The following is a 16,316-nucleotide window of genomic DNA, read 5'->3' as shown; positions in this document are numbered from 1 at the left end:
TGGGTCACTTCCATTGTCCCAGAGCCCAAGTGAAACAGCCCTGTTTTGTTTCAGTACCACTGACCCTTGCAACTTATTGTGCCACTCTGTCACGGAAAGTGTGGAGCAAAACAAAAAATCCCAGCGATGACAGAGGACTTCTTTTGAGGAATTTTCTTTACCCTGCGTTCTCCTCATTTCCTGTTTTGTTTGCACATTTTTCCCAGTGGCAAATAATGCCCACTGTCAGTAAATAAAGGGAGGATGAAAAAGGGGCTGTAAAAAGCACACTGATTCCTCATGTCCGGAGGGATGTTTAATTAAAGGGAAGTGTTTATTTTCTGCTGCGGAACAACAGTCACTATCATTGCTGAACACAAATATAGCAATTAACTTCAATTTTCTACATTTATTTGGACATCAAAGGGCTGATAGAATCACTGAGAAAATAAAGCAATTAGGGTCAGCAGAGATCTGAATGGTCTTTGGACACAGCAGTGTGCCCAGTTTGCTTGAATGACTGAATCCCATGCGTGCGGTAGCTTTCTTTTCTTGCTAAAGAGCAATTAGCAGTAATTCTTTATTTAAACTGTTTGTATACAAAACCTTTCATCCTTTTATCCACTTTTATGTGCAGCGGGGATGTGGCTTTGGGAGTTTTCTGTTCCTGTGTGGTTTCATAGGAGATATAGATATGGTGTATGCTTATCTGAGTCATCTGTGTGTAGTGTGGGTGGGGGGCCACGGTGTTCCCGATGCTGACATGATAAGCGGCAGACCACGCAAATGGATCACATCAAACGGGGCATTGGCGGCTGCTGGCCCTGGGGAGCAGGAGGAGGCTAGGCTCCAAATGGTTCCTGTTCGTCCTCTGTCACCTCCTCTGACCCCGGTGTCAGATAAGGTGGCCTGGCTCGGACCTCGATGGCCCAGACTCAAATCAGCCCAATTAGAATTCAAATGAACCAACCAGCAAACATGAAGGAGCGCTGTCATGTGTCGGCAATCAGCAGGAGGGGAGTGAAAGGAAAACAGTATATATACGATAAGACATTTGTTCAGTTAATATTTGATCGCCTCAGGGGAAGGCTGAACAACATGCAGTAATGGCCCGTGTGCCACCATCTCACTTTGCAGTCTGGTAGCCTTCCATCAAGGCTAAGATTGAAACTTATGTACTGTGAAATTCTTGGGATCAGTTGTGCTCAGTAGCTTCCACTCACTGTTTGATTGTGTGGGCTCCACTATGGCGATGGTTAGACTAGTAATACCCTCTTATCTGAACTGCAAATGGAATTGAGTGACTTTTCATCATAAAACTACACTGAAAGTGATCATGCTTAAATGTGTGCTTAAGTGGAAGATAACATCCTTAATTAAGGTGCTAAATTAAATTTTCATCTCTCTGGGCTAGTCGGAGACCACTGAAGGTAACAGTACGATCCTAATCTCCATGTCTTAGGATTCATCTCTTAGGATGTGTCTAATTTCAGGGTGTGAGGTTTCAATTTTATCATCTACCAACTGAATATGAAAACTGTAACAGTATATCTTTCAGTTTAGAAGAAATGGTTTCACACTTCTCAGTAGTGGAAGTGTTCAAGACCACATGATAAATACACTTTGTTACAAGTAAAAGTCCTGCATGTAATTCCAAAATTACTCAGCAAAATGTACTTGCATTATACATGTTTGGGTATATTTTTGTTTATATTTTTTTTCATTTTAATATAATGGCAATAACAGTAATGGTGGTGGAGATGCATTAAATAAAGATTTTCATTTACCCTGTTAGAAATATAAGAATACAAGTCCTCAAATTCCACAGTTCAATATATATACTTTTGTGGAGTAAAAGTACTTCATTTTCATGTGAAATGTGGTCAAGATCAACAGCTTTCAGCTTGTCCCTTCAGGGGTCGCCACAGCGGAATGTGTTCTGCATGTTGATTTGGCATGAGTTTTTATGCTGGATGCCCTTCCTGTCACAACCCTCCCATTTTGTTTCTCTCTGGCCTCGTGACTGGCACCAAGGTGGACCTTGGTAGCTGGGTGGGCCACCCTTAGCCTTCTGCCACAGCAAATCATGTGCCTCCATCTAACCCTGTCCTCAGCAACCTGTTTTCTCACACCAACTAACTTCATATCCTTTCTCACTATATCCATAAACCTCCTGTCTGGCAGCTCCAACCTCAGCATCCTCCTACTGACGTATTCACAGTCTCTCCCCTGAACATGTCCAAACCACCTCAATCTGGCCTCTCTAACCAAAACATCTAACATGAGCTGTCTGCTGTCTGGCCTCTGATGTCCTCATTCCTGATCCTGTCCATCCTCATCACTCCCAAAGAGAACCTCAACATCTTAAGCTCTGCTACCTCCAGCTCTGCCTCCTGTCTTTTCTTCAGTCCCACTGTCTCTAAGCCGAACAACATTGCTGGTCTCACCACCATCTTGAAATCCTTTCCTTTCATTCTCGCTGATACTCTTTTATCACACAACACACCTGACACTTTTCTCCACTCGTTACAACCTGCTTGCACTCGCCTCTTCACCTCTTTTCCACACTCTCCATTGCTCTGAACCATTGACCCTAAGTACTTAAAGTCCTGCACCTTCTTTACCTCTGCTCCCTGTAACCTCTCTGTCCCTCTCATTCCGACATGTTTTCTGTCTTGCTGCAGCTTACCTTAATTCCTTTGCTTTCCAGAGCAGACCTCCACCTCTAGATTTTCCTCCACCTGCTCCCTGCTCTTGCTACAGATCACAATGTCGTCAGCAAACATCATAGTCCACGGAGACTCCTGTCTAACCTCATCTGTCAGCCTGTCCATCTCCCAGAGCAAACAAGAAGGGGCTCAGGGCTGATCCTTGATGCAGACCCACCTCCAGCTTCCACTCCTCTGTCACACCTACAGCACACCTCACCACTCTAACATGCTTCTCTGCCACTCCAGACTTCCTCATACAATACCATAGCTCCTCTCTCGGCACCCTGTCATACGCTTTCTCTAAATCTACAAAGACACATAGCAACACCCTATGACCTTCTCTGTACTTCTCCATCAGCATCCTCAAAGCAAATACTGCATCTGTTGTAGTCTTTCTAGGCATGAAACCATATTGCTGCTCACAAATGCTCACCTCTGCCCTTAGCTTAGCTTCCACTATTCTTTCCTACTTGATTGTATGGTTCATCAGCTTTATTCCTCTATAGTTGCCACAGCTCTGCACATCTCCCTTGTTCTCAAAAATCAGCACCAGTACACTTCTCCTTTATTCCTCAAGCAACCTCTCACTCTCCAAGATCTTAGCTGTAGCTGTCCAGGCATCTGGAATCACCTACTTCCACCACTTTTTCCTCTGCTTTGCCTTAGTCATCTTCATCTTCCTCACCACCAGCGTCATTTTTCACACCACCATCCTGTGCTGTCTGGCTACACTCTCCCCTACCAATACTTAGTAGTTACTGATCTCTTTCAGATTATAACGTTGACACAGAATGCAGTTCACCTGAGTGCTTCTACCTCCACTCTTATGTCATCCTATTTTCCTGCCTCTTCTGGAAGAAAGTGTTCACTACAGCTATTTCCATCCTCTGTAAAGTTTACAACCATCTGTCCTTAAGACCAAACCTGCCCATCACATTTTCGTCACCTCTGTTACTTTCACCTACATGTTCATTGAAATCTGCATCAATCACCACTCTCTCACCTCTGGGCATGCTCTGCATCACTTTATCTAACTCACTCCAGAATTTCTCCTTCTCTTCTAACTCACATCCTACCTGTAGGGCATAACCACTAACAACACTGAACATCACACCTTGAATTTCCAACTTCAGACTCCTCAACTTGTCTGATACACTTTTCACCCTTTAGAACATTCCTCACAAACTCCCATTTCAGGATAACTCTTACTCTATTTCTCCTTCTCTCCCACCACTGGTAAAACAGCGGGGAAGTCATGATGGGCTATTGTAAATAAGCATTTATGTTTAATATTAGTAGGCCTAGTAACTTTAGAAACTGAATTAAGTATCTGATAAAAACAGTGCAGGTGTAAGTGCTTTGGTGTTGTTATTGCCTCCAATCCTGTTTAGGCAGCTCTGGTATCCTGGTCTAGATGTGTCACAGAGCCATTAACACAGGTGATGAGTCACTGTGTTGTTGAGGGCTGTGTGGTTTGAGTGTGATGTATCAGACACCCACAGTGTGGTTCCCAGAGCTCTCTGCCAGTCACTGTGGCCACGCCTGTTGGCTGGCTGTTCTGCCAGGGAGGCTTACTGGCCAGAAGTGTTGAAGGGAGAGCCCAAGGGAGTGAGAGATATGAGCTGCAGTGGCCAAGTGGTAAATTCTCACCTGCTACTAAGTGAGAATTAGCGCTGTGATCGTTTTCCTTTCACACTGTGAGTCACATAACCTCAGTCCCACAACCTGCTGTTACCTTACTGTATGTCCACTATGGTCTAACACAAATGGAGCTGAAAGAGTTTCTCTTGTTCAGCCTTAAGAAATAGGCCTCACAGTTCCAGTAGTGGCTCACACAGCAGCAGTGGAGTTTGACTGTGTTGCCGTCTGTGTTGTCATCTCTCCTTCTGTTGCAGGTATTTCTTCAAGTCATTGGGGTGATTGCAGTGGCTGCAGTCATCACCCCTTAAATCCTTATTCCTGTTGTTCCACTTTTCCCTGTCTTCCTGTTTCTGCGATGCTACTTCCTGCACACCTCCAGGGACATCAGGTGATGAGTACACTTTTTTTGTGTGTGTGTGGCAAGGGGGACTGAGCTTGTCCATTTGTGGTAGAGACAAAAGCAGAGCACAGGAATGCTAATAGACCATAGAAGAAAGCCGTGGTCATTAGCATAAAGGCTAAAGGTGGCAATGGCCTGTGGCTCGGCCACACGCAGTTTCCCCAAGAGAGGGGAGTTCATGACATCACATACAATGGGGAAGAAATGCCAAGTGGGCATGGCTAGGTCATTGCAGGCTTTAGTTCATCCATTTTATTCTGGGCTGTGAGCCCAGATGCACATTGGTCAACAGGTTTTATCATCTTGAAAAACAAAAGTTCCATCAAAATGCTCAGAGAAACATTTAGCTTTTGTCTGTGGTTTTGTAAAACTAACAAACGGAAACAAAAGACCACTCAATTGCAACCTTTCGCTAAATCAAAATCGTATGGCATTAGGGGATTAATTGGTTTAAAAAAAGTACTCACGTGCGTGTACACATCGAGACATCAAAACTGTCTGGCTCATATAGAGTAGCTGTATATTGACACATACTGCAGCAACACAATATGAAGGATATGTGGAAGTACATGGTACGTGTGAATAAAACTCTTATAAAATGGTGCCTTTAAGGTTCAGCAGAGATCACAGCAACTGTTTGATGTATATCAGGATGCTCACTTTGTTGAAATGAAACAGCAAAAATTTCAGCATAACTTTAATCATACTCATTCAAAAACATTCAGAATATATTTTTTTTTATTTCCATACCACATTTAGACTAATTCACTACAACATTAAATATATTATTCAAACTGTGTGAATGCAACACAGGCCTGGTTCTTATTCCTGTTTACTTCTTGTGAGTACGTTGGGCATCGTGGTGAAATTTGGTCTGTCATTGTCACCATTACTGCTTTTGACTGTCTTGTAACACTTATTGACATGATTATTATTAAATTATTAATGATAAACATTTGCGTTTAATATTGCATTTTTTCTTGTTGTGCAGTGATTTTGGTGCAGTCCTGTGCTTTTACACCTGCAGGCATGATCCAATGGTTTGTCAGAGTGCAAAGAGGAAACATGGTCAGAACAATTACATTCGAACACTTAACAGCATATTTATTTGGACATAATTAGGTATTTCTTCCCTTAAAGTTTAAGTCGGTCTCAAAGGGTGTTGTACAAACCCCATATACAGAAACGTTGCAACAATGTTTAAAACCTGTATAAAAAGAATGCAAAGAGATGCAAATAATTTAAAACCTATTTTTGATTGTAAACAGTTCAAAGACAACATATCAAAGGTTACAATTATTATTAACGATTCGTTTTTTTAACTGATTGCACATAAAAACAGGTTTCTGTTTCAAGATTTCGTGTTTTTTGCTATTTATAAACCATCAAAAATGTATTTAAAGTTAATTGCAAATTGGTACATTTTTCATTTTGCATTTTACAGAGCCTCCCTGCAAAGAGGGTTTTTACAATTTGTTCTTTAAATCTTAGACATGTAACTTTTACATGTAACATTTTACATGTAAGGTTCGGCACAGAAAGCACTAATATACCTGATAAACATTTGTATTAGAAAATACCTGATTATGTCTTCAGTTATCTCAGCTTAGGCTTGAGAATTAAAAAAAATTAACAAAGCCTGTATTTGACAATAATTTGAAGCGTACAGGCTGAAGGAAGAGGCCAATTACTGTAGGAGTGAGTGTCTAATGAAAGACTGTTCAGTATAGGAATTACAGGGTCCAGTGTTTTTGGAGTTGGTTTTTGGAATTGAATAGTAGTATACAGTACTTTTTAAGATCCTTATTGTGATAATAAAATTAGAAATACTTTGCAGTCCATGCTACATAACTTAAGTTTCTGAAGGTGAGATACTTAAAGTGAATTAAAGAGCAAAGCAATTGTACTTTTGTAGATAATTTCAGTGCAGAGAGTGCTTGGGTATGCAGACTTGGAGAGTAAAGCACCTTGGGAAACAAAGTGCTTCTGCCTGATTGGCCCAAGACAAGCTCCATTACCTTTTAACAGAGTCAACTTTTATTATAGCGCCAGTGAGAACCTTAGTGTTGTCTTCACATCCGTAGAAATGGCTCTTGTCTTTTTTTCCCACCTGTGCGGACTTACTGGTGTGCACAGTGCATAACTTGGATTGATATGCAGTTTGTGCAGAAGGTGTAGTGTGATTCTTTTTGTGTGGCATTATTTTCAAATCAATTATTAAAGGGACAGCATATTGTGCTGCTGAATCTTAAGAACTATACCATTTGTGATTCATGGAATACATATCATGTAATTAAGACTGTTCAAGTGGATCCATTTGTTCCCAATTTGCATTTTGAGTTACCTGACGGTGACAACTGTTTATTCACTACAAAAGAGAGAAGAGGCCAAGGGAGAAGGGGTGAGGAAAGAGAGGGAGTAAGGCAGAGAGAGATGGTTGAGGATGATTGAAACTGTGTTTAATGCAGGGGGTGTATTTTGCATGGCTATGGTTGGCCAGGGTGGCTGATTTCACAATGGGTGGGTTGATAAGTGTAGAGGCCCTGGCTCTGACAGCCCATGGGAGGGATCTCTGCTGCGTGCCATGGGGGTTAAAGGCTTTGTACATCCTGACTATTCCCTAGACACCCTTTCACCAGGAAATCTGCTCTTACTAACTACAGTTCACAATAAATGTCATCTATCTCTCACAGCAGTAAAATACTATTCTGTACATAATCATAAAAAAAACATTGGAGTTGACCTTCCATCCTGTATCTTAATACTTACCTGTAAAATGTAGAAAATCCTATATGGTATTATGCTGTGGATCTTTTGTCTGAAAGAAAACGAAAAGGTAACATGATAAGCACTTTCTCTAATTGTTTAATGGAACTCAAGTGATGTGCAGCTTCAAAAATGTTGAGAAGAGCATTTTTGGTAATTACCAAATAAGTCACCTTTGTGCGCAGTCGCTTCCAGTCAGGAAGTGACTGTAGTGAGGCATTGCAGGTTGGGGTGGACATATAGATTTAAAAAGGATTTGGGCTCACATCTTGTCTCCAACTAGTAGTCAGTATTTACTCTTGTTCACCTGATGTATAGTACGTAATTGTACTATGTAAAACATAAACTTGTGGTTTGAGAAATCATGGAGTTGTGAGCTCTACTTAATGGTTTGGTGTGCAGTTGTAGTTGGTGAAGCAGACCTCTGCAATTTGCAGGGTAGGTGGTTTGACTCCCAGTTCCTCCTGGTTGAAACATCCTTGGACAAGACACTGAACCCCTGACTAGTAGTGCCTTGTAGGTGGCAGCTGTCCGCAACAGTTTCTCCATGGGGATCAGCAAATTTTCTATCTAAAAAAATAAATAGAAATAAAATAAAAAATAAATAAATAATAAAAATAAAACCTATACCTTCAAAGCAGTTATTTCAATTTGTCAAAGCAGGAAAAGCACAGGTCGAATAACATAATCTGGCTGTATTTCATTTAAATGAACAAGCTCCATGGCTGATATTGTGCATGTTCACTCACTGGGACACGAAGCACAGAAGACATCACTGAGGTTATTAATTACATCTGTGCTTTATCAAGGCAACGTCTGCCTTAAAAAGAATCTGTAAGTCTTTGTATACCAAGGTGCAAACGTCCCTCCTTTTGGCATGAATCACTGTTTTTCTACACTAAAATAGTTTTTAATGTAGTGGTCATGATGTGGGCCAGATGTGACCATCATACACACTCAAGGTTTGTATGATATTAATATTCACATTAATGTGCATGCATTATGCATGCTCTTTAGCCTTTAAGTGAAATTTATGAAGTACAAATGTGACAAATTATTTGGATGCATGTTGGCAAAGCTTAATGTCCAAAACATTCAGGCAGCTTTTTTTAGCTGGTGCCGATTGTCCTGTTACTAAATAAATGATCAAACTGCAGTTTCCATGACTCAAATTAATGACTGCTGTCGTAGGGTTTGTGTGCTTTCAGGTAAACATGCCTCAGCATTTGCTTTCAGCAATTTACCACTGAAAACTGTCCATTATCTCATTGTGCCTTTTTTAAAAAAAAAATATATTTTATAATTTCAGTAACTTTCATAAGTTAAATAGAAAATGTGGGGTTTCACCAAGATAATAACTCCATTTTCCACTTTCAACATTCTTTAATGATCTTCTAGTTATGGCAAGTTACACAAACTGTACAGTATATTTAATGATTCCGTAATGGATGTGTCAGTGAGAAGTTAGCACAGAGCTCGGTGATTTCTCCCGAGAAGGGATGTCCCACTGTGTGTAGCTCCTGTTCAGTGGCTCCAACTGTGATTCACTGGCTGCAACAATGCCTGCTCCAACCTCCTCTTTGAAAACATTCAGTGTGAAAATCTTTCTTCATTATAAACATTTGAACTTTCTTAACTGTGTTACCACCTGAGACGCCTGTGGCTCAGTCCTGAGAACTGGGTTGCTCACTTTTAAATGCAAAATGCATGGCTCCTGTTTTTGTCTTACAGGGGTGGTGCTGATTCTGTTAGTTCAGTCTTATCTGTAGACTATAACTGTAGCCTCTGCAGAGCAGATTTGTTTTAGTTCCCTTGTTTTCTGCAAGGACCAGGTAGAGGTGTCTTGTGATTATTTTCTTTCCTGAGGCATGAAAAAGGACCATTACAGCCCACTGGAGATTTTTCTTATTTTTTGTCAATAAGAAAACTCATTGAGACAAACTCAGCTCTGTACATCTAATACCTTGTTTATTTAGATCCTTAGTCCCTTTTAACTGGCCACAGAGGGAGAAATGTCATTGTGTCTCTGTCTCTCTGTCTCTGTGTTGGCATGTTATGAGGCACCCACACAGGTTTTTTTTGTTATGCAAGCAGTGTTGTTGGTAATCCCCTGTCTAAACAAAGGGTTGCCCATTAGCTGTGTAGTAGCATATAACAGGCCTATATGTTGGCAGGCAGCAGAGTGTGTCATCAGCAGCCTGGTTCAATGGAACAAATGATTCAAGTGACAAATTTACCTCGTGGTGCCATTCTCAACCGTATTCACTGAGTTCAGATTGAATTAGGGTTTTTCCTGTGGTTTATGTGTAGCTTTTTGGCAAAACTCTTTTGAATAAAATGTCACAGGCAATTTACTTTGAACTGGTCCTGATCAGTGTCTGTCTCCTTCAGATCTGTACATAGCATTTACAGACCAGTGCATAGCATGATTTGGGTATGCAAAGGTCTTACAGTGATGAGCAATGGCAGAGTGGACAGAGAGAGCAAGGACCATCTCTGACGCTTCCCTTTTCTTTGGTCAGCCTCCTTAAGATTTAATCAGATCATCTTGATTGGATGGTGACAGAACATGCAAATTTGAATGCACAAATATTCAAAGCAGGTTGTTAAGCCATAGAGCCTTGGTTAATTGTGTCATGTTTATTATCAAACTGCAGTCATAACGAGTAGCTAAATTTCTAACCTACAGACATTGCCGTGTGCAATGTGTGAAGCTGCCGCTCTATGAAAAAAGCACTTTTCTGAAATGTAGCACACTTTAAAATAGCTGCCTTGAATCGTAAACATGCAAAAGGTCTAATGCAAAATAATAAAGTTAGTCGTGATAAGGTGAAACCTCCTTCACTCTATATCATATGTTAGAAAGCCTATACAACCAATATGTGAGATTCTGTTTAGTTTTTAAAAATTTGACTTATAAATGTTCAACTGAAGCCAAACCGTTATTGAAAAATTAGGCGAAATTAAAATTAAATTAAAAAAAATATTTTTGTGTTAGAATAAACTATTGTCCATCATCCCGATTTTATTTTTTATTTTTATATTTTTAATTCACCTACAAAAGTGGTTCCACTGTAGTTAGTCATATGACCTGGTGGAGTGAGCACATGGGTTATTTATTAGCAATAATATCCAAAATACGTCAGGAATAATTTTTTAGAAATGAAGTATTTTCAAAAACTGCTGGACTTTTACTTCAGTTCAGAAAGCTTGTGTGATTGAGAAATGTCAGGTGAACACTGGTAATAGAAAACTTCATGCTTTCGCCCTTTTTATATGCCTGGCTTTTAAAAGGCTAAAACAAGTGAGGAGAATTACAGTCGTCACTCGGGATTTCTGAAAGTGAGACAAACGGATGCCTTGAGACAGTTTAACTTTATTTCCGCTTGTTGAAACTGATACGGCATTAAGAAAATGCCAGCCTGCGGGTGAGTGTCAGCAGAGTGGAGGGAGGGGAGTAGACTCCCACGGCCTGTACTGTGAAGAGAGCAGTTCCCCTTCCCTGACAGAGGATTAGCCCTCTACCCCCCAAACATGGGAAAGCTGCTTAGACGAAGTCTCCCCCATCCTCACAGTCAGAGTCCCCTTGTACACCGTCACTTTGCCCAAGTCTCAAACATTTCTAGGCTGAAGCCAAGATGCCCAAAAACAATTTCATTAATGCTTTTCCGTGGATTTGATAGGTTCCTGGCATTGCTACTACTTCAGATAAAGTTTTACTTCCTAGTCCAAACTAGTTTAAGATGGATGTGATGTGTGTTTGATGTGATTTTGTTTACTCTTTCTGTCTCTCCTAGAGGGAGAGACTTACATGAAGTGGCAGGTTAGGAGTCAGAACTTTAAGCACGCCCATCTGTAACACATACTGGATGGCATTTTCATGCCATCAAATCTTACCAGCATGCAGAAGAGTAGAGTTTCTCTGCACTCTGCTCCTAGATTTACAAACTTGTGTAAAAGAAGTCTAAAAGCCTTTTTATTCTTCCACTAGATGTCAGGGATAAAGTAATAATCAGTCAGCTGTTCACATTGAAACAATCTTGATATAAATTGCTAGTTGCCTTACTTTTGCATGAGGAAGTGTAGTACTACCCATTACAAGTAAGGAGTTTCACTGTTTGCCAAGCACAGATTTGATTATGATAAGCTTGTATTACCATGTGGCATTTAAAAAAGTATCCCTTTCTGCTTCTATTGAAGACATCTCAGCAATGACTTGGTTAAAAAAAAAAAGAAGAAGAAGAAGAAAAGAACTCGGCAGCAAACAGAGGGCTCAGAATTGCTAGGGCACATAATCAGTCTATGGAAAGCTGTGCTTGAAAGCATCATTTTTTGCAACCTGGTATTGAATCCTCAATTAAAGTGTGTCACAGAACTAGTTTGAATTGGGACTTCAGCTGGCTTAATGACAAGGCGGCGTTTTGGTGACAGAGGGAAAAGCTCATTGGAAGTAAAGAGGTGGAACATTTGCCAAGGCACAGGTAGCAGTGATGAAATCCTGAAAGCTTTATTTTTTTCTGGGTGGAAATTGAGCAGTAAGTCCTCCGTCTTATGACCTACATGAAGATTTGTTAAGGCACGGTTTTGTATTTGAGGTGTGTGTACACTATATAAACCTGTGAGCTTACACCAGAGTGCCTGCTGTATTTTCTCACTGTGTAGCTGTCACAGCACCGGCATGGGGCTAACCAGTATGACTGCTGAGATCAAGGTGTGGATAGTGAGTCAGATTCAGACTACTAGTTCAGTAACCTGCCCACAGGACACTCAGCCTTTTAAACCTATTGTGTACTTTATTTTTACACCTGGTCTAATCTAATAGAACATTTCCTATCTTGATTTGAGGTCAGATTCATATCTTGTGTAAGCTGGAGTTATCACATTGCCTTGACTGCGATGAGCATACAATAGAAGCCTGTCTGTTTTTGTTTTGGACAGTTTCTCACTGTCCTTTGTCACCTCTGTTGCTGTGATGGTCTCAGTCACATCTCACTAAAGTTTGCTCAGATCATTGTTATAACCATTTCAGTGTCACGCACCCAGTGTTGTGTCTCAGAGGAAAGCCCAGCTGCATTTGTTCACTGATGCAGACATGATGCCATATGAAACCCTTATCTACAGCAGCTCTGTATCATGAGAGGCAAGACGGTCTCAATATAATGACCTGAGAGAGTCCTAGTAAGTGTTCAGTAAATCACTTCAACAGTGGAGCAGGATTTATGAATAAATATCTGACCGACACGAGGAGTTGCTGGCTTGCTCCTGTTTATCAGGCTTACCACAAGCAGAGTGGCATATTGGAACAGTGCCTGTGGACTTGGCGGGCTCTTTTCTCAGCACTATAATAAAGAGCTTTATACACTCACTTAAAGATGGCTGTGTGGCTGAACCATGATACAGGTGTGTGGCTCACCATAAATACATATCTTGGACATCCTAGCTGTCTGAGATCTGAGGCTGACCTTTCATGAGGGTAGTCAGCTGATGAGATAACTCCTATTGACAGCTGTTTGTACATTTTGGTAGGCATTCTGATTATTTCTAAAACTGCTAGTGTACTGTAACAGCGACTAGATGGCACTTTGTTTTTTGTCATATGTTCAGACAACCTCGCAAAGCTATTATCCACCAACTGCGCTGTAGAAACTCTGGTTTTCCAAGTAAAAAGATCAACCCATTGAAGCATAGTTGGACAGAGCGATGAATAGAGCTCCTGAGTGTAGCAAGCCCTTTGTGAACATCTTCCCCTCACACTTTGGCTAGCGGCACTCTGTAAAGCCTGTCTTAACCCTTTCATACATCTTCCCCCTTGTCATTGTCTTAACTGGCCACGGCCTTCTCTTTCTATATCCATCTATCCACAGGACCCAGTTCTCTTCACAGGCACCATGAGGAAGAATCTGGACCCTTTCAGGCAGCACACAGATGAGGACCTGTGGAATGCACTCCAAGAGGTACTCCAGCATGGCTCTGAATGATTCCCCCTGACCGGCCCAGGGGGGGATCCCTCTGTGCCCCTGTACAATGCTGCCATTCAGCCTCCCTGCTCGCCACAAGTCATGGGGGGAAATCCCATTAGGGCCATGGGGCCCAGCTCAATGTGCGGCTTGTAGCTGGGAACCATTGAAAGTGCTGGGGGAGATGTGTTTGGGCAGTCAGGCCAACCAGAGTGAAGGCTCCCCCCACAGTGAAGGGCTTGAGCTCCTGGTCTTGCCTCTGAATGGGTTTGGTGGCCTGGATTAAAGCTAGAGGCTGGCCACAAGAGAGCACTGGCCAAGGTCATCAGTGGACCTGGCCCTGCATTGTGCCAGGCGGTTAATGGGTGTGTTTGGATGGCTCTTTAAACACATCCCCACAGGAAGCCTTTATGCAGGAGTAATGAAGGGTTGGGGCTCTGCTCTCTCTCTCTGCAGGTGCAAATGAAGGCCGTGGTAGAGGAGCTGCCCAATAAGCTGGACAAGGTGATGTAATGAATCAGGCCCTAACTTCAGTGTGGGCCAGTGGCAGCTCGTGTGTTTGGCCAGAGCCATCCTGCGGAAGAACCAAATCCTCGTCCATGAAGAGGCCACTGACAATGTGTACCGGGAATCAAAGGACACTTAACATGTAATAATAATAAAAATAATAATGAATTTTATTTATTAACACATCACTTAGTGGTAAACAGAATTACTTTTCACCTAATGAGCGACCATTCATTGTGGTGTCATTCTTAAGTCTGCTATTGAGAGCAACCATTTTACCGGTGACCATCACTACGCATTACTATTAAATAAAAAAAAATCATAGTGCAGTAAAGCTAGAAATATATAATATATAATAAAAATATAAAACAAAACAGACAAATTCTTATGTCAAAGTGATCTGTCTTTGTTAATGTACAGACCATTGTCTTTTTTAAAGGCCTACCGCACATACCTTTCTGCTGATGAGCCATTGTTCTTTGTTGAGTAAAATCCCTGCCCAAGGGTCTGTAGGAAGAGAGTTTTTTTTTCATGCCGAGGTGTTGTGTTCCCTTCTCCTTTAGAACTGACAGCCTCATCCAGCAGACTATCCGGGACAAGTTTCAAGAGTGTACAGTCGTCACCACTGCTCACGGGCTCAACACTATCATTGACTGTGACAGAATACTGGTAAGTAATGACATAGTAAATTTCCATTGTGCAGCACTTCAGTCCGTGTTTTAAATGATACTGATCTGTGTTGGAAATCATATATTGGGGACAAAAAACCAGGTTTAAGTTAATAATTTTGTGATGTCCATTCACACACCTCCTTGTTCTTTCTCAAGCGACATAAATTAAGCTGAGTACCAAAACATTATCTTCAGATTCACTTCACATAACGGTGGATCAAACACACATGAGATTCAGAACTTACCTGCCTGTCAGAACTATCAGAGGCAAACTAAACAAGCTTTAGAGAGTTTTATATAATGTGCCTTTTTTTTGCAACAGCTGGACTGATTTCTCCCTCAGGAAAATGCCGCTCATTGAGCTTGTGCTTGTGGCACTTGATCTTTGGCCCTTTCCTGTCACTGCCTGCAGAGGTGCCAATTAGTGGCAGCATTTGTTAAGTGTCTATTGAGGACAGGGCATGACCTGGTGGCTGCCTGGGCACTGAGAGGGTTGCTGAGTAAAGCCAAAATATCACACAGCGGGGACTGTTTCACACCTAACTCCACTTGTGTTAAATGCCCCCAGATTGTCCCACACTCGAGGAGGACAAACTTGTGACCCACCTGAATTTCCTGGTCTTAAATTGTACCATATTTAGACACAGATTGTTTTCCAAGATACAGCCTCCATCTCCTGGTATTCAGCTCGTAAACGGTCGATTATGACAGCAGCTGCAGAGGTTTCTCATTCATACTAAACACTCCCTGAAACTGGGCTTTAGCGATAACAAACTGCTCATTACCGCTGTAAGGGGATCCAGCTTGTCAAAATTTGTCTGTGATATAATTGTAGTCTTTTCCAAACTGCTTGAATTGGCACTATTCTTTTGTGGTTTACATGGCATGTGATGGCATAGAAATGATGGTAATTTTCTAGAGTCTCTTAAAGGTGTGATTGTTGGATTTGACTGAGGACCACCCCTGAGCCACTGAAATGCCAAGATAAATACATGGATAAATCACTGATCTTCAGTCTGTCACAGTCAGCACAGTAGACTTTCACACTGCAAACAGGTTACACTCATTGTCTGTGACCCTGTCGAGCAGAAACAGGCACCAGTGTTTGCTGTTGCATGAGTCACGTAAAATGGATGGTTCAGAGGTGCAGAGAACTACTGTTTCCCCATTCATCTATCTTGTGCTGTCTGCATGCATCACTCAGCAGTGAAACAGCTGAAATGTCAGTTTTCCCCGTAGTAAAGTATACGAGCAGTGGCACACACACCCACCATTGTACATGTGATTGCAGGTTCTGGATGCCAGGATCCAGGGGTATGACGAGCCATATGTGCTACTCCACGACCACCGTGGACTCTCCTACCAGATGGTTCAACAGACAAGCCAAGCTGAAGCTGCCTCTCCGCTGTGCACAGCCAAACAGGTAACCACACCCACCCGTATCTCAGGGATGGGACTGTCACTAAATAGAGTCCAGCCGTGGCACACTAATCCCAGACTCTCCCTTTAACTCCAGACTTCGATGCTCACCTTCAAAATAATACAGTTAAGCAATAGTAGATGTGCCTAACCCTGACAATGCAAAGACACTTGATTACCATTTTAATTTAAAGTGCCTACTTGGAGCATTGCGCTGCCATAACATTAATTTCAAGAGAAAAATTGTCCTTTTGTAGATTTACAT

At 41.6% G+C, this 16,316-nt stretch overlaps 1 protein-coding gene across 2 annotated transcripts in view; it reads left to right on the top strand.

Annotated features, from left to right (window-relative positions):
• The window catches only part of sox21b (SRY-box transcription factor 21b), a 55,438-nt gene that overhangs the window by 11,657 nt on the left and 27,465 nt on the right, over positions 1–16,316 (top strand). The window contains exons 8-11 of one of the 2 annotated variants that reach the window (XM_067516430.1): positions 13,362–13,451; positions 13,911–14,103; positions 14,525–14,630; positions 15,924–16,055. In XM_067516430.1, the coding sequence (XP_067372531.1) occupies positions 13,967–14,103; positions 14,525–14,630; positions 15,924–16,055 (375 nt within the window). In that variant the 5' untranslated portion in view covers positions 13,362–13,451; positions 13,911–13,966. The remainder of the gene's footprint in view (positions 1–13,361; positions 13,452–13,910; positions 14,104–14,524; positions 14,631–15,923; positions 16,056–16,316) is intronic. The other variant, XM_067516431.1, reaches the window with a different exon arrangement.

The sequence above is a fragment of the Channa argus genome, chromosome 9 (assembly GCF_033026475.1).
Source record: "Channa argus isolate prfri chromosome 9, Channa argus male v1.0, whole genome shotgun sequence".
In the NCBI taxonomy this organism is placed as follows: Eukaryota; Metazoa; Chordata; class Actinopteri; order Anabantiformes; family Channidae; genus Channa; species Channa argus.
The sequence above is the reverse complement of the archived record's forward strand: the minus strand, read 5'-3'. Positions and strand labels throughout refer to the sequence as shown.